The sequence below is a fragment of the Haliaeetus albicilla genome, chromosome 18, assembly GCF_947461875.1.
Source record: "Haliaeetus albicilla chromosome 18, bHalAlb1.1, whole genome shotgun sequence".
In the NCBI taxonomy this organism is placed as follows: Eukaryota; Metazoa; Chordata; class Aves; order Accipitriformes; family Accipitridae; genus Haliaeetus; species Haliaeetus albicilla.
Genome location: NC_091500.1, coordinates 1546374 through 1574175, shown reverse-complemented (window position 1 = coordinate 1574175; position 27802 = coordinate 1546374). Strand labels below are relative to the sequence as shown.

The window sequence follows — 27802 nt, the reverse complement described above, 5'->3', positions numbered from 1 at the left end:
CAAACATTTATGGGGAGAGTGCCTCCTGAGTGGCCACACAAAGGGCCTGGCCGTACCTGGCTCCATCCCTCCTCCACCTCCTCTCGCCCACTACCTCCAGCCATGAAGAGGGGGAATCAGAACTGCAGGGCCTCTGTGAAAGACAAGGATAATGGATTTCATTGTAGACAAGCATGTTAAATGTCTATCCACTCATGTGCAATAAAGGAAAGCTGGTCTTTAGCTAATCGTGCTGGAGGAGCTCTTGGCTGGGATTCGAGAGCAAGATGTACCCCTTGGTGCCCTGCCGTGATACCCCCCCATACTGCCCCATAAAGAGCCATCTGTGGGGTGCAATTCATCTTATCATCATTTCGGTGTCTACCATTGCATCCGTTTTCTCTCCACTGGCCATGGGGTCGCTCAGGACAAACCTGGAGGGTAAACGTCTAACATCTGACCAGAGGAACAACTCTTGTGGTGGTGGAGTGGGGTTTGCTGGTGCAGCAGTGGGATCCAGCCTAAAGAGAAGTGTCAGCACCGAAAGGTCTTCACGTCCATCACGTCCAGATGGACCACCACTCCTCACTTCCCTGCAATGCCCTTTTTCTGGCTCCCCCCTGCCCCCAGCCCCATTTTCCCATCCTCTGCCCATCGTGTCCCTTCACACAGCACTTCTCTTGCTGTCCCTTATGGCAGAGCTTTGTGGGCTGATCTCAGGGTCCCTCTCCCCACTGTTTTACCCAGCACTGCTGTCCAGGCTGGCTACCCGCTGCACTGGCACAGCTCCTGCCAGCTCCAGGGAGGATGCTTCAGCCTTATTTTTCTCTCCCACAAGTGGCTGTTGAAGCCAAGCGTGGCCCTCGGTTTGAGTATCTCCTTTGTGGGAATTACTCTGGGAACATCATCTAGAAACTCTTTACATTAAGGGAAGAAAACCCAATAGCCAACAGTTTTGTTCAATATGGAAATCTCTGGTTTCAGCTTGCATCCCTACAGCTGAATGATTAGCATATGTAATTAAGCAAGCCTGTTGACATTACTCCCTTGCAAAATCAAAAAGAAAGCCCTGGGCTAGTGAATAAAATAAATGATGGCTGTTCCCTGCCCCAAGCCCCTGTCCATGGCCAGGTTGGGAAGCTTCCCCCCCGCAACTTCTGGGATGGGGCAGGTCACTGCATGCTGGATGAAACTGCCCTCTCCCCAAAACACATCCCTGGTTTGTGAAAGGGGGTTTCTAGGCGAGGGGGAGTGATGCCCTCCTGCCAAGGCACCAGCTTAATCCCCTGTACACTGATAAGGTCACACAGGGACCTGCGCTCCTCCCTCCTGTGCGTTGTCTGAGACTGGCGGCTGTCTTGGCCCTATTTATAGTGCAATGATAGGATCAAGGGGAATAAGCATTTAGTGTCCCCTAAATCACACCCCGCTCCCCATGGCCAGTCAGTGCTCACTGCTCTCTGCTCTCGCCGTTGGAGAGCCTGGCCAGGACTTTTGAAGGTATTTCAGGAGCTGGGGTGCTGCTTGCTGGGAGCTGGGGTGCTGCTGGGGAGCTGTGGCCTCCCTCCCAGTTCTCTGTCCTCACCAGAGCGGGATGGGGATGGCTTTTGGTGGGGAGAAACCTTGGGAGAAGACCCAGAGCGTGATGCCATGGCTGGGAGCCCCGGTGTCGGGCAGGGATCAGAGGGCAGCTCTGGTTGCATGGGGAGCCCAATTTCTCTGGATAAAAGGGACCAAGTCATGTATTTGTCTCACCTGGATGGTGGCCAGGCCACCATCCTTCCATGCTCCCTTGGACCTGAGCCCATGTGGGGCAATCAGCCCATGGCCAGGGTCCATCCAGACTGCCCCGGGGATGGGTTGGTGGTCTAACCTTGCCCAAGGGTGGGTTGGTGGTCTGGGCTCCCCATGTAGGTGGCGACCTTTCACTTGATAACTCCATTTATAGTTACATCTGCCAAGAAAAAGTCACACACAGGGACATGGAGAGAGCTGCAAATCTGTGCCCTGAGCCCCTGGCCCATGGGGATGACTGGAGGGGGCCAGGGAAGGTGAGGGGACTTGTCAGTTTGCTGCAGGTGGGCAGCATGGTGGGGAGGGTTGGTTGCTCATCCTTTCTCTCCGTCACCTGTCTCCTTGCTCTGGTTCCCATTTCAGGGAATGACAGCATAGTGGGATGCCCCATCTGGGGGAGCCAGCTCCTTCCCATGCATGGTCCTGCGTGGGCAGAAAGCCCTGCCCCAGGGGCTGACCACCCCCGGCCAGACCTCAACACCTTCCAAGCCAACCAGCAGCTCTGCAGGAAGGGAAACACAGCCCACGAAGCCGGTGGAGCCTGGCCAGGAGAGCAGAGGAGCTCTCACCAGAGCTGGTCCCAGCTTGGTGGCCACCAGGTGACGTCGGGGAAGCTGCTCTATGGGGACAGGCAGGTCCCTTGCCTGCAGTGACCCCCTCGGTGGGAGCTCTAGGATCCCTACTGATGCTCTGCTCCCATATAGCTGCAACCTCACCCGCTAGCTCTCCGGAGAAGACCTGGTGTTATGCCCTGGGGACTGCCACCTTTCTCCCCAACGGTCTTTGATGACGAGGCACGTGGGGTCATCCCCGGGGATCATCCTCACCCGCCTGATGGAGGTCTGCCCCACCGGCGCCGGCTCTGCCAGGGCAGGTTTGCTATCTCTCATCCTCGTGGCCACGCTGTGCAGCCTCTCCCTGCAGAAATCCCTGCCCGCGGCGTACAGAGACCACGAGGGACCCCAGGAGGGCACGGGCCTGATCCAGTGTGGCGAGTACAGCAACCAGGTGCTGCCCAACGGCCGCTGTAAGATCGTGGCCACGCTGCCGCAAGGGGATGAGCAGCGGTGCCCGGACATGTTTCGTTGCACCGATGAGGTGTCCTACTGGCTCCACGAGAACGAGGAGCGCAAGCAGCAGGTCCTGGAGCTGCGGGAGCTCATTTCAGAGCTACAGGAGGAGCTGAGGAACCACCGGCACCGCATCAAAGTCCTTGAGCTGCAGGTAAAGGGCTGCCCTTCGCAGACCCCCTCCGTGCGGGTGCCCACGGTCCCTCCCCACGGTCCCTTCCAGCTCCCAGCAGCTTGCAGGGGGAGGACACCCAGTGAAGCATATGGTCTTGTTCTGACCAGGGGCTGGGATATCCATTAAACCCCAGCTGCTCCTACTGTGATGGCTCAGGAGCCTTCCAGGGCTGATCTTTTGTGACATTAGCCACAAAACCTTCAGTGTTTTATTTGTGCTATCTCCTCCACCTTCGAACCTGTCTCGTAGGGGTTGCTGATCCATCCCATTGCCCGTAGCAGGATCCCAGACTAGACCTGGAGTTTTGGGTGGCTGGTGAAGGACCGCATAGCTGATGGCCACAGCTGAGCAGGAGAAGCCCTGACCTCCAGCCCACGGCACCCTTCCTGCAGTCTCCTTTCTGGTGCTCATCCCACCCTGGCTCCGTTCACCAGCCCCGCAGCCTGAAGCTTCACGCTAATACATTTTTTTTCCAACCTTGTTTGGCACCTCTGAGGCTCTCAGATGTTTGGCACTGCTCCGTGGTTTTGCCTGGCAAACACTTGGCTTGGCCCTCAGCAGCGGAGAGCAGCAGCTTGCATGGGGTTGTAGCTGGGAACGGGGTGGGAGCAAGGTGTATTTTGCTGGCCATAGGAGCCATTTCCCAGCTAAGATTCCTCACCGGGCTGTTGATGAGATGTGCAGAAGAACCGGCAGCAGTGTACCGATGTCAGCTGGAAGAGCCCCAGACCGCTGGGTGAACAGCACCCTTGTCTGTGCTCTTGCAGGAGATGAGCTCTGATATGGTTAGGGTCTGGGGGTGATTTATTCTCTATCTGGCTTCCTTTCACCCTTGCCCTTGGGATCCCTGTTTGGAAAGGCTCGTTTGGGCAGCCCCATGGGGAAAGTGAGGCCGTGCCGCAGGCTGCGGGGCTGTTTGAGTGCTGGGATGGCCACGCTGTTGGGTGGGTGTCTGTGCTGTGGGTATTTGTGCAGGATCGAGATGTTCCTGGTGCAACAGAGGAAGGGAGGGAAGCACGTGAGTCAGGATGGGTGCTTGTGCTCAGGCAGACCCACTCGGTGCCCGCCACGCGGGGCCCCTCCTCCCCTGTTGGCCCCATCCTGCCTTCTCACCCACTTTCCACTGCTCCTTTCCCATTTTCTCCTTGCACTTGCACTGGGACACACTGGTGCAATAAGTCTTCGGTCTCCTGACTTCCCACATTCATCCCCTGGTGACATTTTGTCCCTTAGGGCTGTTTAATCTGTCTTTCCCCAGTCCCAGCTCCCTATGCTGGCCCCAAAACACACTTCTGTGTTACCTGGAGCTGCAGCTCTTTCACTGACCTCTCCCGCTCAGAGCCAAGGAGGGAGATGGATGGTAACGCACTAAATATTTCCCCTGCAGTGTTCATGCTCTTAATCCGTTCTTCATTTCCAGACTTTGAAATGACCCATCTAAAGGCAAGGTGTTTGGTCAATGGCAGTTGTGCAGGTTCTCTTCAGAGTCAGAGAGAAGAGGGAGGAGAATCTCCCTCCAGGGATGCTGGTTGCCTGGTGGTGGCTGCAGGGGGAGCTGAGCTGGTGGCCTCCAACAGGACGCTCGGTGTCCAGGCGAGGGAATTAGATGCGGAGCATGGGCTCTCACTCCGTCTAACATCCATGCCCAGATCCTGCCCCTTTTCAGCCTGTGTGCTGGTCTCCTCCCGCTCGCCAGCTGGTCCAGCTTGAAGTTTGCTAGCACAATTAAATTCACCAGGGCAATACAAACACTCTCAGGTCTTTCCAGCTGCTGGTGTTTAGACCCCTCATACATGCACATACACGTGCACATGCATATGCATATACACATGCATATGCATATACACATGCACATGCACGTGCACATAAAAATACACTTATATATGCACATAGACATGGATGTGCCCATGCACATGCATGTACACCCTGACCTAGACCTGTGAGCCCTGTGGCCCACGTCCCTCCAGTTGCAGGCACTTAGACCCTGCAGCACTCACACATAGGAGAGAGTGAGATTGCACTGAAAAAAATAAGCTAAGGAAAGGACTGCAAAAGAAGAGAAAACAGACTGCAGTGATCAGGCTCAGTTGGACCAGGGCACTGCCTGGCAGCTGGTTTACTCATGCCCAGCCCTTTTTAACTCCCCCATCTCTCAATTTTCCTACACTCATTTCCCTACCCCATCCACCCTCCGTTCCCCACCTTTAGCCTTTCCCCTGAACATCCTATAATTAGTTTCACACAGTCCCACAAGCCCATAATAGTCCTTATAATCGTGTTTCCCCCTTCTTATCTACTGCAGGGTTCAGCTGGACCCTGTTCAAGGCCATGTCCCAGCAGGTCCCTTCCTGGCCCATCTGCAGTGGCTGAAGCCTCAGCTCTTCCTTATTGTCTCCCTTATGACCCGCCTGGTAATTTTCTGTGCCTTTTTGCTTAGTTTATCATCCCTTTCCCTGCTATTTTCTTTCTTTCTCTTTTTTTTTTTACTGAATCATCCTTAGACAGGTAGCAGATGCTTTCACATCACACCCTGGCACTCCAGCCCATGTCTGGCAGCTGGGGAGAAGCTGGTGGACAGGGATGTTTCTGGAGCAGCAGCGAAGGGTGGGATTCCTACCCAACTCCAGCGTCTGCCTTGCAAGGATCTCTATGGGATCCAGCCGATCTCGTAGAGATCTGAGCAGTGAGTGCAGACATAGATGCTGCTAGGACCTCTTGGATGTCTCCTGGAGGATGGGATGAGTTGGGAGAGCTTGTTTCTCCTCAGTGGGAACCCAGGCGAGGAGCTCTAAAGGAGATCTGTCTGCTGTGGGGTGCTGCTGGGCTCCTCACCCTACAAGGAGAGCAGAGGGACACGGGGTGCACGCAGGGGTCCTGGAGCAGCCAGGTCCCAGGTCCTACCGAGGTGTCTCCGAGTGGTTCATACCTGGGGGACAGTGCCAGCAACATCTGTGCCACCAAGATACCGCTGCACTCAGAAAGGGGACATCCTCTGAGATCTTCTGAGATCATCTGCAGAGAGTTTCAGACCCTGACTGGAAAAGGCCCTGAGCAAACAGATCCAGCTTGGAAATTGGCCCTGCTTTCTGCAGGAGGGTGGGCTGGAGACTTCCAGCCATTTCTTCCAACCTCATTTTTTTTCATGAGTCTGAAAAAAAAAAAGGGATGGGAGGTGCAGAAGAAGAAGGAATTAAACAAAATCTGGAGAGTTTAGCTGACGGCAATGAGTGTGTCCTGTCACCCTCCAAGCACTGGAGGGGGGAAAAAAGCAAGAAGCAAAGCTGCATGCTGCGCGGGCAGTTACAGCTGCATGGAGGAAACCAGAAGCAGCAACAGCTGCTGAGCTGCTCCCCGCCGGCTTCAGGACTCTCCCGTAAGGAGTTTTCCCACTGCGTTGGTTTGCCCAATTCCCAACGCCTGTGCCCAGCCCGGGCAGCTGCTTTCCTCCTGCATCCCCTTGCATCTCCCAGGAGCCGTCCTGCCCAACTCCCCGCTGTGTCAGCCTGGGTAGGTCTCCTCCGCCTCCGTTCCTCCCACCGAGGAGCTGTTGCTCCCTTAATCCATCTTCATTAATCAGCCTCCAGCTGCCGCTGGTTGGTGTCCCTGGGGTTTGCCATCCGCGTTTCTCCGGGAGCTCAGCGTGGGCTTGTCCATCCAAGCGGAGACGTCTCTCCAAGCTCAGCATTCCTTCCTGAGCTGAGTGAGAGCAACAGGCTCTTCCAGGTCACAGCTCCTCTCGGGCTAACGGGGACACCCAAACTGGGTCAGACAGGTTGACCCCATCTCTGCCGTGCTTCCCTCCTTCCAGTGCAATTTAGGGAGCAAAAGCAACCCGCTCACTCAGCCCTCCCTGTGTATTTCCACTCCTATTGCATTTGCACGGCTGGGGCATGCACAGAGCAGGACCCCACGGTGCAAAATTACAGCCCCGGTCCCACCGGTGCAGAGGGATGTGGTGAAGGGAGCAGCATCAGGGCACCACCGCGGTGGTCTGGCTGTGCTGTTTTTAATCAGCAGCAGGAAAAAAAAAGGTATCAACTGTGGAGGAGGAGACTGTCTGGGAGAAAGCATCATGGGGTTTACTCGGAGAGCTGATGCGTGGGTGAAGGGAGCTGGAAGAAGCCTGTATCAGTCACAGCTCACAGAGCAGGCTGGGGGGGGACGGCTGATTTATGGTAGAACCGGAGACGTTGCAGTCCTGAGAAGGAAAGCACCATGTCGTTGCATGCCATAATTCCCACTTTGCTGCCCCTGCCTATCTAGCTGCTCTGGATTTTAGGATACGGGCAGGTTTGATGGGCTTTTAGCAGGGCCATGGAGGCAATGCTCAAGCAGCATTGGGAAGGATATTACAGAGCTGCCATTAGTTACTGGTACAATAACCCAGCAGTGGTGATGCCATCTCCTGGGAACGGCAAGCTCAGACCTGTCCTGGCAGGAATGGGGACTGAGGGGTGAGCTGGGTCCTGGGAGCAGCTGGAAGGGAAAAACCCATATTCTGGGCATGCAAACCCCTTCCAGCTGAAGGAATTCCCCAACCCTCAGCAGCACTACTGCACTTTTGCAGGTACTGATGAATCAAGTGCCAGATCTCTGTGTCCCCAGGAATATTCAATAAGCCACATGCTTGCACGGACACTTGAAAATCCAGATTTGCCCCTGTCTCTGGGGACAGGGAGGGGGGAATATAAACTCATTTATTTTCGGGGTCTCGAGGTGACTTGTGAGCCCAAGACAATGATGCGGAGCGGGTGATGGAGGAAGAGACGGACAGGGAAGGGCAGCGCTGGTGGAGACCCAGCATCCCTCCGCTGCAGATGGGGGTCTGGGATTGCCAGACCCTCAGGAGGGATTGGGGAGCACGGTGTAGAGCTGTTGCATTGCTCAGGGGAGGGAGGGTGGATTCCCAGGGTGCTGTGGGATTTTGGAGGTGCTGTTTAGGGCCTGCTCTGCCATCTAATGGGCTGGGAGCACTGAACAAGAGAGGCAAGCGTGTCTGCAGTGACTGTGTCTGCGGCATGTTCAGTGCGTGCTGGTGGGGCTCGGGGTGCCCATCTCCTGGCACGAGCTGTGGGCATCTCCAGCCAGCTTCACATATATTTTTACATAGGATCAGAGACTGGTTGTCCTAAAAACAAGCAGCAAAAGGGTTATGAAAGGGGCTGGGGTCCTGTACCACACCCACTCCTTGCATAGCATGGATGTGGTCATTGCTCTTTATAGGACACCAGCCATTGCCCAAAGAGCGGGCGATGCAAGCTCATCATGCAACGTGTTGATAAGCTGTGGAGACCCTTATAATGTTAGAAAATATTATATGGTTCAAGGGGAGACTGGACAACTTTTTGGAAGGAAAACCCAGCTGCGGTGGCATTGCTAAATACATAGAGGCCACATCCACGTTACAACAGGTTGCCGACTGAAGGTGTTTGGAGAGGAATCCTAGATGCTTGCCCTGCTCTTGCAGCCCTAGGCTTGCCTGTGCATGCCCTGCCTGCACCACAGCTTGGGAATATCGACCTGCCTGTGGCTTCCACAGTGAGCTGGGGACCAGTATGGGGATGCAGGGTGAGGGCGAGGATGCGGGCACCGTCCTTGTGGTCCTTGGTCGCTGTTGGTGCGAGCAGTGAGCACTCCTCTGCCCTTTTGCTCCCCTGCCTGCCCATCCCTAGGGGGTCCTGGGGCCATGCCACCGGTTCCGCACCGGTCCCCAGGCATCCCCCGCATCCCACCTTTCTCCCTGCCCACAGCACGAGGAGGCGGCCGGCCGGAACCACAGCCTGGCTCAACGGGTGCAGGACCTGGAGCATCGATACAGCGAGGCCAGCACCCTGCAGCACATCCAGGCCACGCTGCTCTACGACATGCAGGCACAGATAAACAACATTTCTGTCCTGACCGACTGGGCCTGGCGCAATCCTACCTGCCTCGGCCCCGCCGAGATGAGGCTGCAGGAGGAGATGCACCATCCAGGTGATGGGGAGCTGCTGGGGCTGGCTGGGAGGGGATGCTTCGCCCTTACATCCTCTCTCTCTTGGGGGACTGAAGGAAAAGGCTGTGGGAACACTGCTTTAAATCCCCTTTGCATTGGCCAGGAGTCCGGTATCACCCAACCTGCCTTTCCAAGGCAGCCAGGAGGGTTCCTCAGAGCAATGGACACCTCTGGGGATGGCTTCTGTGCTGTCTAGGAGAGGGGTCCTGCCCCTCAGTGCCTCCTTTTTCTCTCCACGGATGGTGTGGGATGCTCGCAGGGAGCAGCTCAAGGCTCTGACAGCCAGGTTGGTGTTGCTTCCAACATCACCCCACCTGCAGTCAGCTGCATGAGCCTTCCTCCCAAAGCCAGAGGCTGTTTTTCCATCCAAAAAAACCCACAAAAACCCAAGATTTTTTTTTTTCTTAAAAAATTTGCAGCATGAAATTAGGGCTTTGGTGAAACTCTTCAACTTTGAAAAACAACTATTTTCTGTTATTTCTCACATGCTCTTTTTTTTAATTAATGCATTTAGATTTTTGCTAGGTTTTTGGCTGTTTTCCTTGTTAGTCCCTGGAATGTTTTGCTCTGTGCAAGCCAGAGCAGGGATTCATCTCGATAACTTGATGTGACCGGGATGGTGACTTCTCTGGCCTGGAGAATGCCAGTTGATGCAGCACTTCTAGCTGACTAACTTTACATGGGATTGGGCTCTGCATGCTGTCCAGGTGCTTGCTGGGTCTAGATTGCCTCTCCCTGACCTCTGCTTGCTGCGCACAACTGGTTTCCCCCCCACACTCCCCTGCAGCAACACTGTCGGTTGGTGCCCACCTCAAAGGATGTCCCCAATCTGCAGGGGACCCCACAGCCACCACACTCTCTAGTTGGTGGTCTGGGGTGTTGCAACTATTCGTCCATCATTCCCCACCCTGGACTTACTTTCCCATCCACAAGGAGCTTTTGTCATCTGCCAGTTCCGTGGTCTCATCCTTTCTGTGTGCCTCATGGAAGGGCAATCATCTCCAACGCGTGCTTTCTGCCCTCCCTCAGGGTCCTGGTTCTCCCAGTGATCCCAGTCCGGTATTCAGGCAACACTGTGCTTCAGGCTGGTCTAGCTGTGTGTGTAAAAGGAAGGGGAGCTGCCTGTGCGACCTACCTTTCTTTCTAAAGATGGGATTCATCCCACCAGCGAGGCTCAGGTCACAAGTGAAGATGCTTCATGTTGGGTATCTACATATACATGTCCCTACATGAGCTGGATATTTAAGATAACAGGGCAATGAGTGCATGGACCGAGAGCAATTCAGCATGCTCTTTCCACTGCTATGACTAGGGTCTCAGTTCACCTGACACCTAGTGCCACCTGAAATACTCTGGAGCATCCAAAACATCCACATAAGCCCAGCAGATACAAGACAGGACCTACACGGGACTGCTGGAAGCCAGCCCCAGGGCATCTCGGATGTCCGCATGCAGCTCTGTGCAGAGAACTCAGCTGAGCTCCTTCGGTGGGTGATGGAGGGAGCTGGGAGAGCAGCTCTTCTCTCCTCTCCACATAAAACCAGGATAAATTGCCCTCTGCAGAAGCCTGTCTCTAAGGACTAGCTGAGACTGCCCGCCTGAAGTGTAGATGGCTGGTGCCACGTGAAATAAATCCCACCTGACATATCCCAGTTAAAAACGTCCTTAGGTACTCCAGAACAATTTTGATCCCCTTTCCTTGTAAGACAAAACCTACAGCAGAAGTTTGGGAGAAGAAAAACCTTCTGCTATTATCTACACCGACCATTGCTGGAGAACCGGCCAATTCTTTGTCAATATATAAGATGTTTTGGTGGGAGATACAATCTAATTTGAGCCTGGCAAAATGCATGTCATTTCTGTGTTGCCATTACAAAACCAGTTGAACTGAAGATCATTCCTCAGCCACAGCATTCTTAAGTGCAGATCTGTGCTAACGAACCTTATCACTAATAAGCCACTGCACTCAGGCATGAAGCTGGTGTGCTGCAGAGGTTTTCAGCTTCAGAAGCAGCTCTGAATCCAGGATTATTTGTCGGGCTCTGCATTACAATTGCATGAAAACGATTCTGGCTTTGGTTGTGTGCTCCTTTCTCCACGCTGTGCACTAAACACCATGTTTCTCTGCTTTCTTGCTTAGAGGTGAAGCACGCCAGGAACTGCCCCATCGACTGCGCTTCTGTTTACTACAATGGGCTCCGACGGTCTGGGGTCTACAGCATCATGCCCTCGGTCGGAGGGATGCCTATCGAAGTGCTGTGTGAGATGGACACCGAAGGTACTGCAGGAGGCACCTACAACATCTTCCAGCAGAGCTTTGGGTGGGATTTGTCTAACCTGAGATTTGCGTCTTATATCTGGGCTATTTCTAAGCTACTTCATAGTCAGCAAGAGTAGCGTCTCCAGAAGGGCTCTTCCCCAGGGACAGAGGACTTGGCCTCTCTGCTGACGAAAGGAGGGGTTTGGATGAATACTTCAGACAGTATGGCTGGAATTCGGTTGTCTAAATACAGGCGTTTAGTGCTCTTTGAGATGTCCTCATGCATCCAAGATATTTGCAACACACTGGGTATCTGGAGCATCTCTGGGTAGTTGAGGGCTATGTGTGGTCAACCACTGGTTGTAGCTGTGCTGAACTGAGGAGGGGAGAGATAGATCCTCTCCCACAGATATTTTGGAGTATAAGTGAGAAAGCAGGTGACCTCCCACAGCCTTGCTGTCTAAATATCCGTACAGAGCACGCTACTGTCATCCCAAGGCACAAACTCACTAACAAAATTAGTTTGCAACACTTGAGTTTTGGAAGAACAGCAATCGTCAGGGAAATGGGGCAGTGAATTGCCCCATGGATCTACTCCAGCCCAGAAGGATGTGTCACATCAACGCGTCCCATGCTGGAGGAAGGGGTGCAGCTCCCCACACGCAGGCATCTCGCCTGTCGGAGGATCTACAGGTGATTGCAGCTTTGGGATGCACGTGCTCATTAAGAAACAGGTTGTTCAGACAATGTGGTCTCTGTTATGTCATTACTATTATTTGCATGACCATCAACACAATCTTGGACACTGTAGAGTGACAGGCTGTACAAACAGCGAATAACAAGATGGCCCAGTCCGGTCCCCCCCCCCGTCCCAGGCTTACAATATTGGAATAAAATGACAGAGGAGAGAGGGATTTGGACAGATGGGAGAGCAGATGGAGACAGTGAGACAATACTGGGAGAGCTTGTGTGCCTCTGTGGTGCTGCAGGAACAGTACGTAATAATCTCCAAACTCCAGGATGTCTAGTTTGTTCCAGTCCCAAAACATTTGCCTCCTGAAAACTACCATCTCTCTCTCATTTAAAATCACCTTAAGATCTGGAATGACCCTTTGACAGCCAACAGGGGAACACCATCATGAACTGACATGGGAGACGTAGGAGCGTCTTTCTGTGAGCTATGATGGGCATCACGTTTTATCCCCTGTGTTTTGCCAGTTGGTGGGAGGACATAGGACAAGGAGACACCTTGCTGAGCTGCAGATGGATCCTCAGAGGTGACACCAGTAAGGGGTCTGTCTGGGACCTTTGGATGCTCCCTGGAGACTCCCATTTTATGATCTCTCTCTCTCCTGGCAGGTGGGGGCTGGACAGTCATCCAGAGGCGTCAGGATGGCTCAGTTGACTTCAACCGGACCTGGAACGAGTACAAGGAGGGTTTTGGGGACCTCAGTGGCGAGTTCTGGCTGGGCAATGAGAACATCCACAAGATGACGAGCCAAGGGGACTACTCTCTGCGCATCGACCTGGAGGACTGGAACAACAAGCACAAGCATGCCTTCTACCAGGTCTTCAGGTAGAAAGTGGGATGGCCTTCCCTGGTTCTCATAGATGCAACTGGTTCAACGTCGGGAGACCTTCAGACATGGGAACCCCATTGTGGTCAGAATGACTCTGTCTAGAGAGCTTTTCAGACTGGGCCCAGGTTGTCTATCCTTTCTTCCTCACCTGGATTTTACCACCAAATTTTGCTCCAGGTTGAAGCCTGGATGTGAGCTAGCAAATGTGCAGTGTCTTTTGGCCATGGCCAACATCCACAGCCCCAGCAGAAGGGAGCTGTAGGACCTAATGGACAGTCCCCAGCTGTTGAGGGGTATTTTTTCTGCCAAAATTATTGAGCTCTATGTCAAAAACAGGGGCTTGAATCCCATGGTCTTGCTGGGCAGGCCCTCCAGCATCTCTCTGGTGTAGAGTTGTGTTTTGATATTTACCCTCTTTACTCATTTACTTGCTGGACCTGTTGTAATGTCCTTCAGTGTCTCTAGCTCTCCCACTCCTCTGGTGTTTTGTTTATCCATACCACATCAGCCACATCCCTTCTTAAGCAGGGGTGACCAGCTCTGTCTAGACTGTCCCAGATGAACTACTTCCTTGTCTCTACGGGAAATACTTGTGGGTGACTGTGGAGTAATCCACTGTGGGAGGATGTCCAAGGGAGCACTGCACCTTATGGACACTTGAAGCTTGAGGGCTTAGAGTAGACCCCAAAATTGCTGTGAAAAAAAAATCCCATTGCCTGAATGTGCTGTGAAGCATCTTCCACCAGCAAATGCGTGCTCTGAATGGTCACCCTGACTCTTCTCATCAGTTGTCATGTGCAACGGCAGTGACCTTCAGCCTTTGCTAGCCCAGGGGGAAATTACTAATTAGCTCAGTCTAGGTGAAGAGCAGGATGCTTGTTATGTGGAGAGGAGGCAGTGCTGTGTAATTAGAGGCAACTGTCTTGCCAAAGCTGCTGCAGTCCTTTATTGTGGTTTTAGAGTCACGGTCTGCCCAGTTCAGACCTCTAACAAGCGCCCTGAGTCATGACAAAATCATGCACATCCCACAAAAGGGAAAATACAACGTCTTTGGCTTCTAGAGGTGGTGAATCATAGCAGGGAGGCTGGCCAAAGCAGCTCAATGATTGCTAGGTGTCCACACCAGGAATGCAGTATCCAGGTTGGAAAGTAGACTCAAACACTCCCCATTAAATAGTCCCACTTCTGTTACTTGCAGCATTGAGGACGAGTCAAACTATTACCGCCTGCACGTTGATGGGTTCAGCGGGACAGTGGAGGATTCCTTTGCCTGGTACCACAACAAGAGGAGCTTCAGCACACCCGACTCGGGGAACATCTGTGCTGAGATTTCCCATGGAGGTTGGTGGTACCACCAGTGCTTTTTCTCCAACCTCAACGGGGTGTACTACAAGGTAAGGTGGAGGGACGAGGACACAAGGTGCTTTTTCTCCAACCAGTCCTATTTCTCCAACCTCAACAGGGTGTACTGCAAGGAAAGGTGGAGGGATGAGGCTGCAGATGTTAGCACACGAGGTCCAGGGTTGAGAGGAGGCTGTCAGTCCTCACACCATAGCAGTCCTTCCTGGCTTGACCAGTCTCTGCTCTCCAGGGAGAGAACAAAATGAGTGCTGGGCACCAAGGAAGTCCAGCCTTTTCAGTGCCATTGGCCAGACATGGGTGTTGAGACACCTCGCACGCTGCATTTGGGACTGTGTGGTGGAAACTTGTGGTACGGGTGACTCACAGCCTGAGACAGATGGGTGCCAGCTCCACTGGGACCATTTGAAAAATGTTGGGCTTTACGTGCGTTTTTCACTGCATGGTCATTAAGCTCTTTGCTCCAGTGTTTCAGAGCAATTGGTTTTCCGATGCTCCCATCCAGATGATGCTTCCATGTGTTTCCCATGCCTGACCAGCCTTCTTTCTCTGCATCACAGGGCGGCCGATACTCCATTAAAAACCGCAAGATCCTGGGGCCAGATGGTATTGTGTGGTACTCGTGGAAGGACACAGACTACTATTCCCTGAGGAAGGTGGTCATGATGATTCGACCACGCACTTTCCGGCCCCACCTTTCCCCATGAACGAGCCTGGGACGTCCTTCATTTCACGTCATATTGAACGTTGGGAACAGAGGGCTGGAAGTAATTTGATGTGAGCAAAAATTGACGCTGGAGATCCTGGGGGGGCTCAGCTACCATGCCTGTTTGCTTTTGAGAGAATTGAACCAACAGCAGAGGTGTCAAGACCTTCAACAAGTGTTTGGTTGGTGAAAGCTCTCCTAAAAACATGGAAGTGGTTGCTGAGAAGGGCTTTGCAAAGACAAGCATGTGGCTTGCCGTTTCAGTGGGTAGCAGCTGTTTTTGGCAAGCTTGGGCATACCCAAGGCTTGAGACTAAATCCAGTTGACCAGGTGATGGGAGTCAGCCACACACTGAGGCTGGACCTTACGTCGAGCGGAGATATTGAGTGCTCTGTCTACCAACCCAACAGTATTTTAGAGGGAAGCAAAGAACCAGCAACACTGTACGAGTTTTCTGCATGGGATGTGATGGACCGGTTCTTGTGCCGTAAGATGAGCATCTCTCCAGTGTTGGCAGAATTTCTCTGTTCACCTCACTGCGTCCGTAGGTCCACCACCCCAGGGATGTGGTAGGGTGGCTCCAAGGTGCTGAGATGGCCCTGAGGAAAGCTGGGAGAGGCAGCGTGCATCGCCCAGGGATGGTGTCATGGGCAAACGAGGAGGAAGGTCTGCAGTGGCCCTCGCCTTCTCTGGCAGGGATTGTGTTACACACATGGACATTAGCTAACTGCGATAATAATACTTCAAGAGAAAAGATTTAAAAATAAAAAATACAGAAGGTTTTCCATTTTCCATTCCATTTTCACCTTTCCGTCCTTTCTCTGGCAAAGAACTTGGGATGAGTTTTCTATCCACCCTAGAAGTGGTCTGCAGGAATGATCACACATGATTTTAAGTCTTTTTTTACTGCCTTACACTGGATAAAGAAAAATCATCATTGCTGTCTTTTAATTTTCCACTTGTAGTTGCAGCGAGAGATCCTCCTTTTTTCGTGACTTTGCCTCCTCACAGGATCAAGAGATGGAGGCTGGGACTTGGCCTCAGCCCTGGTTGTGTTTGGTGACGAATATTTAATTAGATTACCTTTTTCCTGTGCACAGATGAGTTCAAAGAGGCTTCAGCGAAGAGGAAAGGCAGTTGTATTAGAGACAAAGCACCTTTCCTCCCAACTACTTGCCTCCCACTTGATGCTTTTCTGGCTCCCTGATGGTTTCTGTAGCTTTTACACTAATCTGGACTATTATTTTGCCTGGAACCTCATTTTTCATCAGTGAACCAAGTGGAGAAGTTACCTTCCAAGCATCCTACAAACTAATATCCCCAAGATAATAAAACAACATAATTTGTCTTTCCCTCTGCTAGCTTGGCCTTGGCAGTCTTCTTTGAGGGGTGTTCCCAAGACATATCCGATGGTGTTTGGGTGTTGCAATGGGCTGGTCTATGCTGCAGTTGTACCATCACTTGCTGTGAACATCTGGACACTACCAGCGGTGGGAGGAGAGCTTTCTTGCCCCATGGCACGCGTGTCTCAGATGTAACACTGTTCTGTCAGGGTCCAAGCCTCCCTCTTTGGACAGCAGGCATTCAAAAGGCCATGAGGTTCCCTGGGTAAGCAATAGCCTGCTAAGAGGCTAATAAATCACTTGAATAAGCAACAACCTAATTAACTAATGATCACATTATCATTATTAATCTACAATCTGATTTTGCACTTTATTAAACACAACAATAAAGGTATCACTCTTAAACCATATGAATCACACACTGCTACTGCTGAACTACAGTTTTACCACCCTTCCTTCCCCACAACTTTTCATACCAGTGTGCAAGTGTCTCCCTTTTTACCCTCTTCCACTAAGTCTTTTGGACATAGCCTTGATGGAGAGTCCAGCGAGTTGTCCAGGGTCATCCCATGCAGTTGGGTACCCAGGTCAGCGTTACCACCATCTGTAGGCATCCATCTTCCGACCACCAGAAGATCCCACCCTCCTGTGTTCCTTACCTGGTTTCATAACTTACTCCTCTTTTTTTTTCCTATTTCTACCTTACCACCTCTTTTTCTTAGCCCAATCTGCCCCTAATTATTTTTTTTCCCCCCCATTGGTCCCAATTCTGCTACATCCCTCCACAAATTTGTTGTTCCCGATGTCATGATTGAGGTAATCATGGCCTTTGGTACAGTTGCCTGCATACAGGTGGCTTTGCTAGACTCTGCACCCCAAAGCTCCCCTACAGTTACGGGGTTCATACTGGAGTACACTCTCTAAGATGAATCATTCTGCTTCAGGCATGACTCCTCCACCCTGCCCAAACAGGTTCTCACACAGACAGTCTGCACGCTGGAGGAGCAGACAGAATAACATGACTTTCATACCGGTTTGGAGTTCACACAGCACCCTTTTAGATTGGATATTAGGAAAAAATTCTTCACTGAAAGGGTTGTCAAGCACTGGAACAGGCTGCCCAAGGAAGTGGTGGAGTCACCATCCCTGGGGGTGTTTAAAAGACATGTAAATGTGGTGCTTAGGGACATGGTTTAGTGGTGGGCTTGGCGGTGTTAGGTTGATGGTTGGACTTCATGATCTTAAGGGTCTTTTCCAACCTAAACGATTCTATGATTCTATGATCCTTGCCCTTGAACAGTTTTAATCACTCCCCGGTTCCCGGCAGAGGCCCCAGCTAGTTATGACACCCAATACTCCAGCCACACCCCTTGCTTACCAGTGCCAGCTTCCCATGAATGAATGGCTGGTACCTTGCCCAAATTTATGATTTCTGAGAAACCAGTACGAGGATATGGATGGGAGGGAGGACATCAAATGGCAGAACTGTCCCTGCGCAGCAGCAATGACGCACGAACCAGGAAAAGCTCCCAGAGCCCTGCAGCAGGTTGGTGACAGGAAGATTCACCTTTTTGCTTGGCGTCCTGGAGGCACTTCCAGGATGCTGATTCTGTAGGTGCTTCGATCTGTTATGTGTCTCTTTGCAGCGATGGGCACTTGTTTCCTCACGTGCAGGTCGGCAACTGAGCGGCTCCTGTCACGTCTGCTCTGAAGGACGCCCAGGCATCCTCTGATGTTCAGGGGGTGCAACTCATAGCACAGGTCTTGCTTGCGCTGGGATTTAGGGATGGGATTCCATCTGGCTTTTCAAACAGGAGAGGTGGGATCATGCGCAGAAGGTTTGTCCATGTCTCAGCCCTGAGAGCCTGGCAAGTGCCATGAAACTTGTCCTTGGGAGGTTTCTTGAAGGCACCAAAACTTTGCTTTGTGCTTTCCCCTTGTATGTCCTGGCTGTGCCTGCGGGATAGTGCTTCAGGAGAGGGCTCCACCATGTAGGCAAAGACCTGACCTCCATCCCCTCCTCTCCGATGTTTGGTGCAGGATGCCCAGGTGCAAGGCTCTGAGCTCCAACCCTCACCCAGGTGTGGGTGTCTTCTGCCATTCGAGACTCGTGGGCTCTCAGGGGCTGGCACATGGGGTGGGCAGAGGTGGCGTGGGACCCACAGGACACAGGGCCTGTGGGAACCAGGTGGGAAATCCTGGCAGCATCTCAAATGGTTCTGCATGATAAGATGAAGGTCTTTGGTACCCCAGCAAGGCTGAGAGCAGCCTGAGCCTCATCACCGCCAGCCCCAAATCCAGCCAGAGGATGCCTCAGTTCTTCCCAGAGAGGAGAAGAGGGGCCAGCGCCTGCAAAAGCAGCTCTGCTGCAGAAAAGGGAGGCTAAGCCTGGACCCCTGGGTGCTCATGCCCCATAGATTAGTGGATGGAGATACCTTCCCTGCCTCTCCCCTTGTAGGGGGCTGACAAACCTGCTGGCTTCCCCTGGAGGAAAGTGATGGTCCTGGTCCAGGCGTCTGCTGGGTGCCAGGCTTTGGGCAAGACACGGCAGTGTGGCTAAGCAAGAAACTAAACACACCCCATCAAATGACCCCATATACTCAGTCCTGAGCTGGGGGAGGAAAGCGTGTCTGACTTGTCCCAGGACAGGGCTCCCGCCTGCGAGCCTGGCTCCTTCTTCCACTCTTCCCCTTCACACTCAAACTAACCCCTGCCTCATTAATTTGGCTGACCCCATTATAGTGCTGTCTAAAGTGATGTGGGGTCAGAAATTGTATTGACAGAGCCTCATCGAGTGCAGCCACGAGGCAGACACCCCACTGGGTCCCAGGCATTGCCGTACCAACCAGACAGCCCTGCAGACCCCCGCGCACGTGGACATGCAATATTCCTGCTGTGGAGCAGCGGCCGGCTCTGGCTACTGGCTGCTGCTGAACTTTGTGTGTGTATCTTGCTGGGGGAACTGCTACATGACCTGGCATTGCTTTGGTTTACGGCTACCCAAGGAAGGTCTGAGGATAGTTTCCATCTGACCTGTTGGGTCGATGCAAGTATTTCCCTCCCCATGATAATTGGGACCTAGTGTCTCTACTGGGGATGGAGAAGGTTTATGAGGGCCACCAGCCCATGCTCTACAGGTCTCCAGTCCCATGGCTAGGAAAAGCATCTGAGCTGAGACTGAAAAAAATGCAGGAAAGGGCTACTGGAGTGATGTTCATGAAAAAAAAAAAAAATCCTAAAAAAACCACACACAAGACACTGCACAGATCATGAGAAAACGAAAGAAATGCCAAGGCAGTTTATTTACAACTGTTGTATACAAAAAAAGGACAGCTCGTGCCACAGCTAGAACAGCCCCCTCCGTCTCCTTCGCCCGCCGCCCTCTCCCATGCTCCCCTCCCCGGGCTGTTTCCCCCCCCCAGGGCTCCGGGCGAGCATCTCGCGGCACAGGTAAAGAGACATGGTTCCTTCCGGACCTGAATCAGAGCTTGGAAAGCCTTATCTGACCATAATGGAGACCAAACCCTCTGTTAGCATCAGGGTTGGAGGCTGATGAGGTGCCGGGGCATCGCAGCACAGGGACCACTGCCTGCTGGCAACTGGGAGAGGAGGGGACATACCCACCCCCCCACCCCACCGCAGAAAGCAGACTCTTCTTCTCTGGCAGGGAAGGATCTCACTGCAAGCTCTCTGCTTCGCTCATCCTCCCCAGAGGCAAAAATCACCCAGGAGATTGCTCAGCAGCTCCCCAAAAACACCTCCTGGGCTGGTTGTGAGCTGTTGGTGGGATCCCAAACTGGCCTTCCTCCTGCCCTGGTGTCCCCAGGAGGTGCCACTGCCGTCCCCAGGGGCTGTCTGTGGCTGTTGTCTTCTCCTGCTCTCCAGAGAGGCACCTCCATCCCACTTCTGGCTCTCCAGCCTCAGCTCCCCCAGCTCCTCTTTCCTTCTTGTTTTTCCCAGTCCCTTCCATCACGGTTTCCACAGCCCTGCCCTGTTTTCGTCTCCTGCTCTCGCTCTCCGTGGGGGTGATCTCCCTTTCCAAATAGCCATCTGAGCTGCCACCTCTAAAAGCCAATGGCTTTCCAGCTGCTTTACAGCAGAAAAAGGGATTTCATCCAAGAATTCCCACAAAGGTGATTCTCAGGAGGTTCTTGCAAAAAAAGCAGCTCTTTGGGAAGTCACGGGGCTTTCCCATTTCACCCTTGGAAAGGCTCATCAGTGTCTCCTACAGCCAGATAAAGCCTTTGGAGCAAGCGAGCCTCACTCTCTGACCACCTCCAATGGGGGGATCTCTTCTCCCCCTTCCCCAGAATGGTTCTATAAGGTCTACGGGCAAATAACGCCCGCTCCGGGCAAGAGGCCCTGAGTCCAGGCGGGAAAAAGGGAGGGAGGGACACCAAGAGATGCCGCTGCCCATTGACGGGGTGGGATGGAGGAGAAGAAAGAAGCCAGAGGGACGCCCGCTTGCCCGCCCTGCCTGCCCAGCACCAAATTAAAGTCACACACAACGCACATTTCCCCCCCCTCCCGTCCCTTCCCTCCCCACCCGCTCTGTCCCCCCCTACGGCTTTTCCCCGGGGGGGCCACCTCCTCCGCTTCACCAGCCCTCGGCTGTCTCCTCCGGACCTGGTTGACGGGCGGCGCGCGAGACCCACCAAGGAGGTGGGCATCCCGAAGCCGGCACCCTCCCGCCCACCCTCCCTCCTTTCTCCTCCCTCCCCACCCTCCCCGAAACGAATAGGATGGCTTCACCGGTCAACTCTTTACATTCACGAACAAAGAAAGCAGAGGAAACGTCCACCCTTCCACCATCCGACCTTGCGCTGCGGCAGCCTCCGCCACCTCTCCGGAGCTGTCAGTCCAACCATCGCCTCTTTACCTGGAGGCTTCTTCCTTGAGCTCCTTGTTTTTCCTCACTTCTTCCGCGTGTTTGTCCTGTGGGAGGGGGGGTAGGAGGGAAGGAGGGGGGGACACGCGTTAGCTTGACGGACTTCGGGGTCCCCACGGGCAGGCCAGCGGCTTCGGAGGGGTTCGAAGGCACGAGGGCGTTCGCGAGGTTCATCCCCCGAGGGACACCACCGGTGGGTCAACAGCGTCCTCTCCTCCCCTGGGGTGTTTTAAGGACTGTGGAGGCACTCAGGGACAGATTGTCCTCGCCCTCTAGCTAGGAGGTAGACGTCAACCAGACGGGATGGACCGGGAGCCCCAAGGAGATGGGGTTAGCTCGGATTGTCCTTCATTATCTCGTGCTCTCTGCCTCTGACCCAAGGCTAGCTGAGGCGTTTGGAGAAGGGCACTGGGCGAGCTCCTTGCAGAAGGGATGTTTTGGAGGGAGCTGGAGGTGGTGAGGGTGGGACCTTCCATGCTGAGGTTGGGAACAGACCTGCTTCGGGGAGAGAGAAGAGGTCTGCACAGGCTGGCAGGGTGGAAGCATCTCCTAGCATGGCAGCACGGACCCCTCCAGCTCTGCCGGGGAGCTGTTGGCTCCACGGCCTCTGGGGAAAGGACCGGGGGAAGATCTGCCACCCGGGAGGTGGAAAAATTGCAAGCGGCGGGTCAAGGCCATCACGGTGGGACACGGGGGAGGCAAAGGCTTTGCACGCCTGTGGACAAGATACAGGTCCCAGCTCTCCACCCACTGACCGCTCGTGAGCCTACGGACACATCAGGCTCGGTGGGTCCCCGGACAGGACCCCCCCACCCCGGATGGGATGCTGTCTTTGGGTATTGCTGTGTGGTGGGAAGGGAAGAGGGGGTCCCCACTCTGGTGGTGTCCCCGGGGGGTAATGCCACCCCAAGAGCCATGCAGGGTGACAAGTGCCCTGTGACACCCTCCTGGACCGGTGTCCCAGCACGTTCCCCCCTCCCTCCTCACCTTCTCCTGCAAGCGCTCCAGCATGGCTGCTAAATGGGCTTCGCGGTTCTCCTTGTTGGACTCCATCTTCTGCGCCAGCTTCTCTTTGGCCATTTTGATGAAGTTGTTGTTCTCCTCGATGGCCTTCTGGATGACCTCCCGCTCGTGCTCCCGCTTCTCCGCCAGATGCTTCAGCAGCTCAGCCTCTTGGTACTGCACAGGCAAAGCGGATGGCGATGGCCACGCGGATCACGGGTCCCTTCCCCTCCTGGCCAAAACCGCCCTCTCCAAACTCAGCGACATCCCCAAAAGCGGGCGTACCTTGCTGGGCGAGCACCCCGAGTGCAAGGTTGCGTGTCCCCATGGCACGTCCCTGTGCTGCCCTGCCACACAGGAGCCACCAGACCTACCTTCCTCCTCTCCTCCGCCGCCTCCAGCTTCTTCTGGATCTCCTCCAGGGACGGGTCGCGCCGCCGGGGCAGGGAGGCGTTGAACTCGGGGATGCCGTCGAACGATGGGGGCTTCAAGATGACCTCGAAGGACTGCCCCGAGGTGCGCTTGTTGAGCTCGATGACTTCCATGTCGGAGATGACGCACCAGGTGAGGTCTACCGTGTCTGCTGGGAGAGGGGCACGGGCTGACCGCCGGCACGGGCGCATCCCACCCCTTCGGGCAAACCATCCCGGGGTCCCGCGCCTGCAGCTCCCGCAATGGGCCACCAGTTTCCCCGATCTCCATGGGTTTCACCCAAATCCCCGCACCCCAAACGCACCCCTGTGGTTCAGCCCCAATGTCGTGGGTTGGGGTAGGGTCTCCAAGATGCCCATCAAGGGGGCTGAGCTGGGAATATTTGGGTGAGCTGAGGGGCTGGGCATCCCCCCGAGAGAGAAGCGAGCAAGCAGGGCAGGGTTCAGCCCTGCTTCGGGGACAGGGAATGGGACCATGAAGCCCCTTTCTAGCTGCAGATCCCCCCGCAGCTAGCCAGCAGGAGCCCCCCCCGCCAAGGCTGGACATCCCCCTCCATTGCCGCTGTCACCTCTGGATCCACTGACATGAATCAGTCTGAATCACCCGACGCCGTCTGCCTAAAAATACCGAGCCCACGCCCGGCGCTTCGTGCAGCGGAGCCGCGGCGGAGGGGGGCTGTGGGGCTGCCTGAGCTCCCCCCCACCCCGACCCTGACCCGGCCCCCTGCTTCCAACGGGTGCCAGCAAACTGTGGAACCACCTCCCTCGGTTTGAGGGTGACCCCGGTCATGCCAAGGGGGGTCTGCAGCCCCCCACAGCCCCCACCATTCACGCAGCCTTCGACTGTGGGTGGGCAGCAGGCTCCTACCTTCATACGTGTACGCCGGCTTGTTCAGGGGGTCCGAGAGGAAACAGGAGCAAAAGAGGGAGACGAGAGGCAGCTCCTTCATCTTCTCTTTGTAAGCTGGGAAGAGATGGTGGGATTGGGGTCAGAGGAGTCGGGGCAGGGGGGGAGGTCCTGCCAGGCATCTGCAGCAGGATCATGTGCCAGGGAAGGGCTGGGATGGGGATGGTGGCTGGCACTGAAGTTTGCCCAGATATTGCAAGCAGGGTGATCTGGGCGGGGGAAGCAAGGCATGCAAAAGGGAAACTGAGGCACGCAGAGGTGGGGTGCCTTGCTGATGGCCACAGGGGTTATGTATGTCCTGGTGTGTTAACCACATGCGTGACCCCTTGCCTGTCACCACTGGGATGCTGTGAATATCCCAGGTTAGCCCGGGGCACAGCTATCCCTGGGGGGGTTTGGATGGGGCCCCACTCAAACTAGGGGTGCCCAGCATGAGGTAGGTGCCAGGGTTGGGTATGTGGGGCCGGGCAAGCCGCGCTGTCCCCCATCCCCACGCGTGATCCCATGCCGTACCAGCCAGAGTCATGGCGTGGCGATCCTTGGGCGCCTGCAGCAAGAGAGTTCCTAGGGCCTGGGGGAGGAAAAAGCCAGGATCAGCGTGGGGTGTCCCAGCGGCTGGGGACATCATCCAGCCCTGCCTGTCCCCCGTGGGACAGCTGCCCACACGTGGCTTCACGTGCATGCTGGGGGTGCTGGGGTGGGCACACGCTGGGGGCATGGGGTGGGCATACACTGGTGTGGTGTGGTGGGTACACACTGGTGAGATGGGCATACACTGGTGTGGTGTGAGGGACACACTGGAATGGTGTGATGGGCACACACTGGTGTCATGGGCACACACTGGTGTGGTGTGAGGGACACACTGGTGTGATGGGCACACAGATGTGGTGTGAAGTGATGGGTACGTGCTGTTGGGATAGGTACAGACTGGTGCAATGAGCTCACACTAGTGTGATGGGCACACACTAGTGTGATAAGAACACACTGGTGTGGTGTGAGGGGCACACTGGGATGGTGTGGTGGGTTCACACTGGTGAGATGGGCACACACCGGCGTGATGAGAACACACTGATGTGGTGCGAGGGACACACTGGCATGGTGTGATGGGCATGCACTGGTGAGATAGGTACGTGCTGTTGGGATGGGTACAGGCTGGTGTGATGGGCACACACTGGTGTGATGTGAGGGACAGGCTGGGATGGTGTGATGGGCACTCACATGTGGTGTGATGTGATGGGTACGTGCTGTTGGAATGGGCACACACCAGTATGATGTGATGAGCCCACGCTGGTCTGATGTGAGGGGCCCACACTGGTGTGGTGGGCATGCACTGGTGAGACGGGCACGCACTGGTGTGGTGTGATGGACACACACTGGGACGATGGCAGCAGCCAGTGGCGTGTGCCTGGCACACACAGCCCTTCCCCGCTCCGGGCTGCCCAACGTCTGCACAACCCACACGTGTGCACACATGTGTCGGGAATAGCATGCACATGCACACACACCACACCCCCCCGACAAGTGTGACCCCTTTGCACAGCCTCTGCTGCGACCCAAGCCCACCCCTGCTGCCACCCCCACTCGTGTCTAGAGAGCCCCAGTCCTCAGCTCACCCCTTGCCAGACCACATGCAGAAGGGCTGATGCAGTGGGACACTCTCCCGCATCCCACTGGGAGCCTCTCCGTGGGTCTCCGTGGCTGTGGGTCAGGTGTGGGGGCATCCCCTGGGACCCCCCACCCATCCCCAGGGTGCAGAGCCCCAGGGTGAGAGCAAGACCTGGCATGGGGCGGCAACACCCAGACACTCATTAAAACCCAGATAAGCTGGGGCTATCCCCCTTTCCCAGGGTTTCTGGGGGACACCAACCCATCAGAGGGTGGCATCAGAGGGGTTTCCCGGTGGAAATGCCCTTCCTGGCTGTGCCAAAGTGGGGGGCTGAGTTTGGGTTTTGGAATTCTACATGGCTTTTGTTTCTAAGGGGAAAAAAAAAAAAATTCCTTCTTTAAAATAGGGACTCTTAAATCCTGCCAGCTCCCCAGGGAAGGGGCAACCCCGTCTTGGGTATCCCGGGGCTGTCAGGGCACTGCTGGCTCCCACAGCCACATCACACCCCGACCAAGCTCAAGCTGGGGGGGTCCCAAGAAATCCCAACCCCTCGTCCCCCATCCTGCTGGGATCTGACACAAGGATCACGCAAATAACCTGCCGGCAGTCACCAGAGGGGAACAGGGAAAAAATCTGGGGACAGCCTGCCAGGGACACCTTCCCTGGACAGGCTCGCCCTTTTTTAGGTGACCCCTGGAGCCAGAGCTGGTCGGGTTTGGGGGTTACCCAGGGGCTACCCCCCACCCAGGGCTTTCCTCCTCACTGGGCTGAAGGGTTTTGCCCTAGATGGCTCTTGCTGAGCGCGGTGCCAAGGCAGGGTGGGGATGCTCCGATGGCTCGTGTGCCGACACGAGGCTGCGCCTGGAGCTCCGACAGCCCGGCTGGAAGCTGCCTGCGTTTGCTGAAAGCATTTCCCTTGCTCGTGCCTCCCCACTCCTCGCATTACCACCCCAAATCTTCATCTTCCCTGCGCTTTGGGGGGGGGGGGGGGGGGGCGGAACCTGGATGCATTTCATGCTACAGAAACCCTTCTCCCAGACCTCACGTGGCGTTCATGCCCTGGCTGCAGGATAAAATGCAGAAATCGCCCATTAGACCCAAAATGGGGAGGAAGATGGGGTCCATCCTTGGGGTTGCTGCCAGCTGGGGTGGGGGTTAAGGTGGGTGGTGGGCTGCCAGCCCCAGTCCTCCTCGCTGGATGAAGATGCTGTTGAAGGTGTTTGGAGGCTCCTCCAAGAGGGAAACCCCTCCCTGCTGAGCTCCATTCCCTTTCTGCTTCCCAGTAATGGTTCCCCCCCACACCACGACCCGCACGCCCAGCCCAAGGGGAGCGGGGTGTGGTTGGGGCCCTGCCTCTGCTGTCACCCCCAGGCTGAAACCTGTCACCCCCAGGCTGAAACCTCACTCAAAACCCCCAGCAGAGAGGCTGTGGGAACCATCCTGCTCCCAGCGAGGTGCACGTGGCAGGGAGGGGGCCCGATCCAGCCCCCCCAAAGGGCTGTAACCCGGTTTTACACCCTGATCCCCTCTGGAGATCCCCTGAGATGTTGGGGATCCCCTGAGACGGTGGGGACCCCCACCCCGCCACCTCCCATCCCCTTCCCTGGCAGAAGCACCCAGCGATGGAGGGAGGGGATGGAGGAATGGAGGGGGCTCCCCGCTCCCTCCCTTGAAGCTTGCGAAGCGATGGATGCTTCCCCCCCCCGCTCTGGGGGCGAAGCAGGATGGCAGCCGCCTCCTCCCTTCCTCCCCCTCGCTTTTGCCCCCTCCCTGGAATAAATATTTCAGCGCCTGCTGAGAGCAGGTCACCCCGCCAGCATCCTGCCACCATCAATAATTCAGGCTGGTCCTGTCTGCCGGAGGGGGGGTCCCACATTTTGAGGGGGGGGGGGCTCCGGACGAGGTGCCGCAGTCCTCTGGGGGTCCCGAGGGTGCTGGGTCCCCCGGGGCTGCTGGGGCGAGGCGAGACGGAGGGTGCTGAGCTCCATCCCCGCAGCCCGGGCGTGGGTTGCCCCAAAAGGAGTTGGGGGCGCGGGGGGGGGATGAGTGGGTGGGCTGGGGGTTGCCCCGGGCATGGCGAGGAGGATGCTGGAGGGATGGGGAGGGGGACAAAAAGGGGCGTCGCGGCCAGAAAGCGACATCCAGGGACCCCCTGGAAACCTCCCCCCCCCAAAATACCCCTCCCAAAAAACTTTTCACCCCTTTACCTTCCAAAAAACATCCCCCCCCAATTAACCAAGCCCCCCCCCAGGCACTCACCCCACCGCCGGCGCTTGGGCTTTGCTTCTCCGCTTTGCTCTCCGGGCTCATTTAACGCGGGCGCGGGGGGTTGCGCGGAGCATCCCACCCGGGGGGGCCCCCCCAGTGCCCCCCCCATATGACATCACCATCCCGGCCGGGGATTGGCTCAGCCCAACCGCCGCCGCTGATTGGTCAAGGGACTGTACGAACCGGGTACCAGCCCGGTGACATCACGGCGAGCAGCTATTTTCGGGTTGGGCTTTGGGGGGGGAATAAAGAAATCAATCAATTAATTAAATAAATAAATAAAGAGGGGGGTAAAAAAAAAAATTTAAAAGGGGAAAAAAATGCTAAAAGCGGGGTGGGGTGGGGCAGGAGGCAAAGGGGGGGCGATAAAGGGGGTTTTGGGGGGTGCTGGGGGGCGCTGGGTTGAAAGGGCCGAGCGCGTGGTGGAGAGCAAGGTTCGGCT

The 27802-nt window shown here is 55.3% G+C and overlaps 2 protein-coding genes across 6 annotated transcripts; one reads left to right on the top strand and one right to left on the bottom strand.

The window, feature by feature from the left end:
• Positions 1-1381: 1381 nt before the first annotated feature.
• On the top strand, positions 1382-16664 carry LOC104323422 (angiopoietin-related protein 7). Its single transcript, XM_009927084.2, has 7 exons — positions 1382-1479; positions 2137-2997; positions 8769-8991; positions 11151-11288; positions 12630-12846; positions 14049-14244; positions 14770-16664. Exons 2-7 carry the CDS (start codon positions 2560-2562, stop codon positions 14914-14916), a joined length of 1359 nt encoding a protein of 452 aa, XP_009925386.2. The 5' UTR covers positions 1382-1479; positions 2137-2559; the 3' UTR covers positions 14917-16664.
• Positions 16665-19525: 2861 nt separating this feature from the next.
• Positions 19526-27457, bottom strand: STMN4 (stathmin 4). Of its 5 annotated transcripts, none has more exons than XM_069805473.1 (6): positions 27352-27457; positions 24000-24057; positions 23448-23543; positions 22523-22731; positions 22134-22325; positions 19526-21193 (listed from the first exon to the last, which is right to left on the bottom strand). In XM_069805473.1, the coding sequence occupies exons 1-6, from the start codon at positions 27400-27402 to the stop codon at positions 21134-21136; spliced, it is 666 nt and encodes a 221-aa protein (XP_069661574.1). In that variant the 5' UTR covers positions 27403-27457; the 3' UTR covers positions 19526-21133. The 5 variants fall into 5 exon arrangements, with proteins under 5 accessions (XP_069661574.1, XP_069661575.1, XP_069661572.1 ...); XM_069805474.1 differs by having other exon boundaries at positions 22523-22728; XM_069805471.1 differs by lacking the exon at positions 19526-21193 and adding an exon at positions 21200-21641.
• Between the last annotated feature and the right edge of the window lie 345 nt (positions 27458-27802).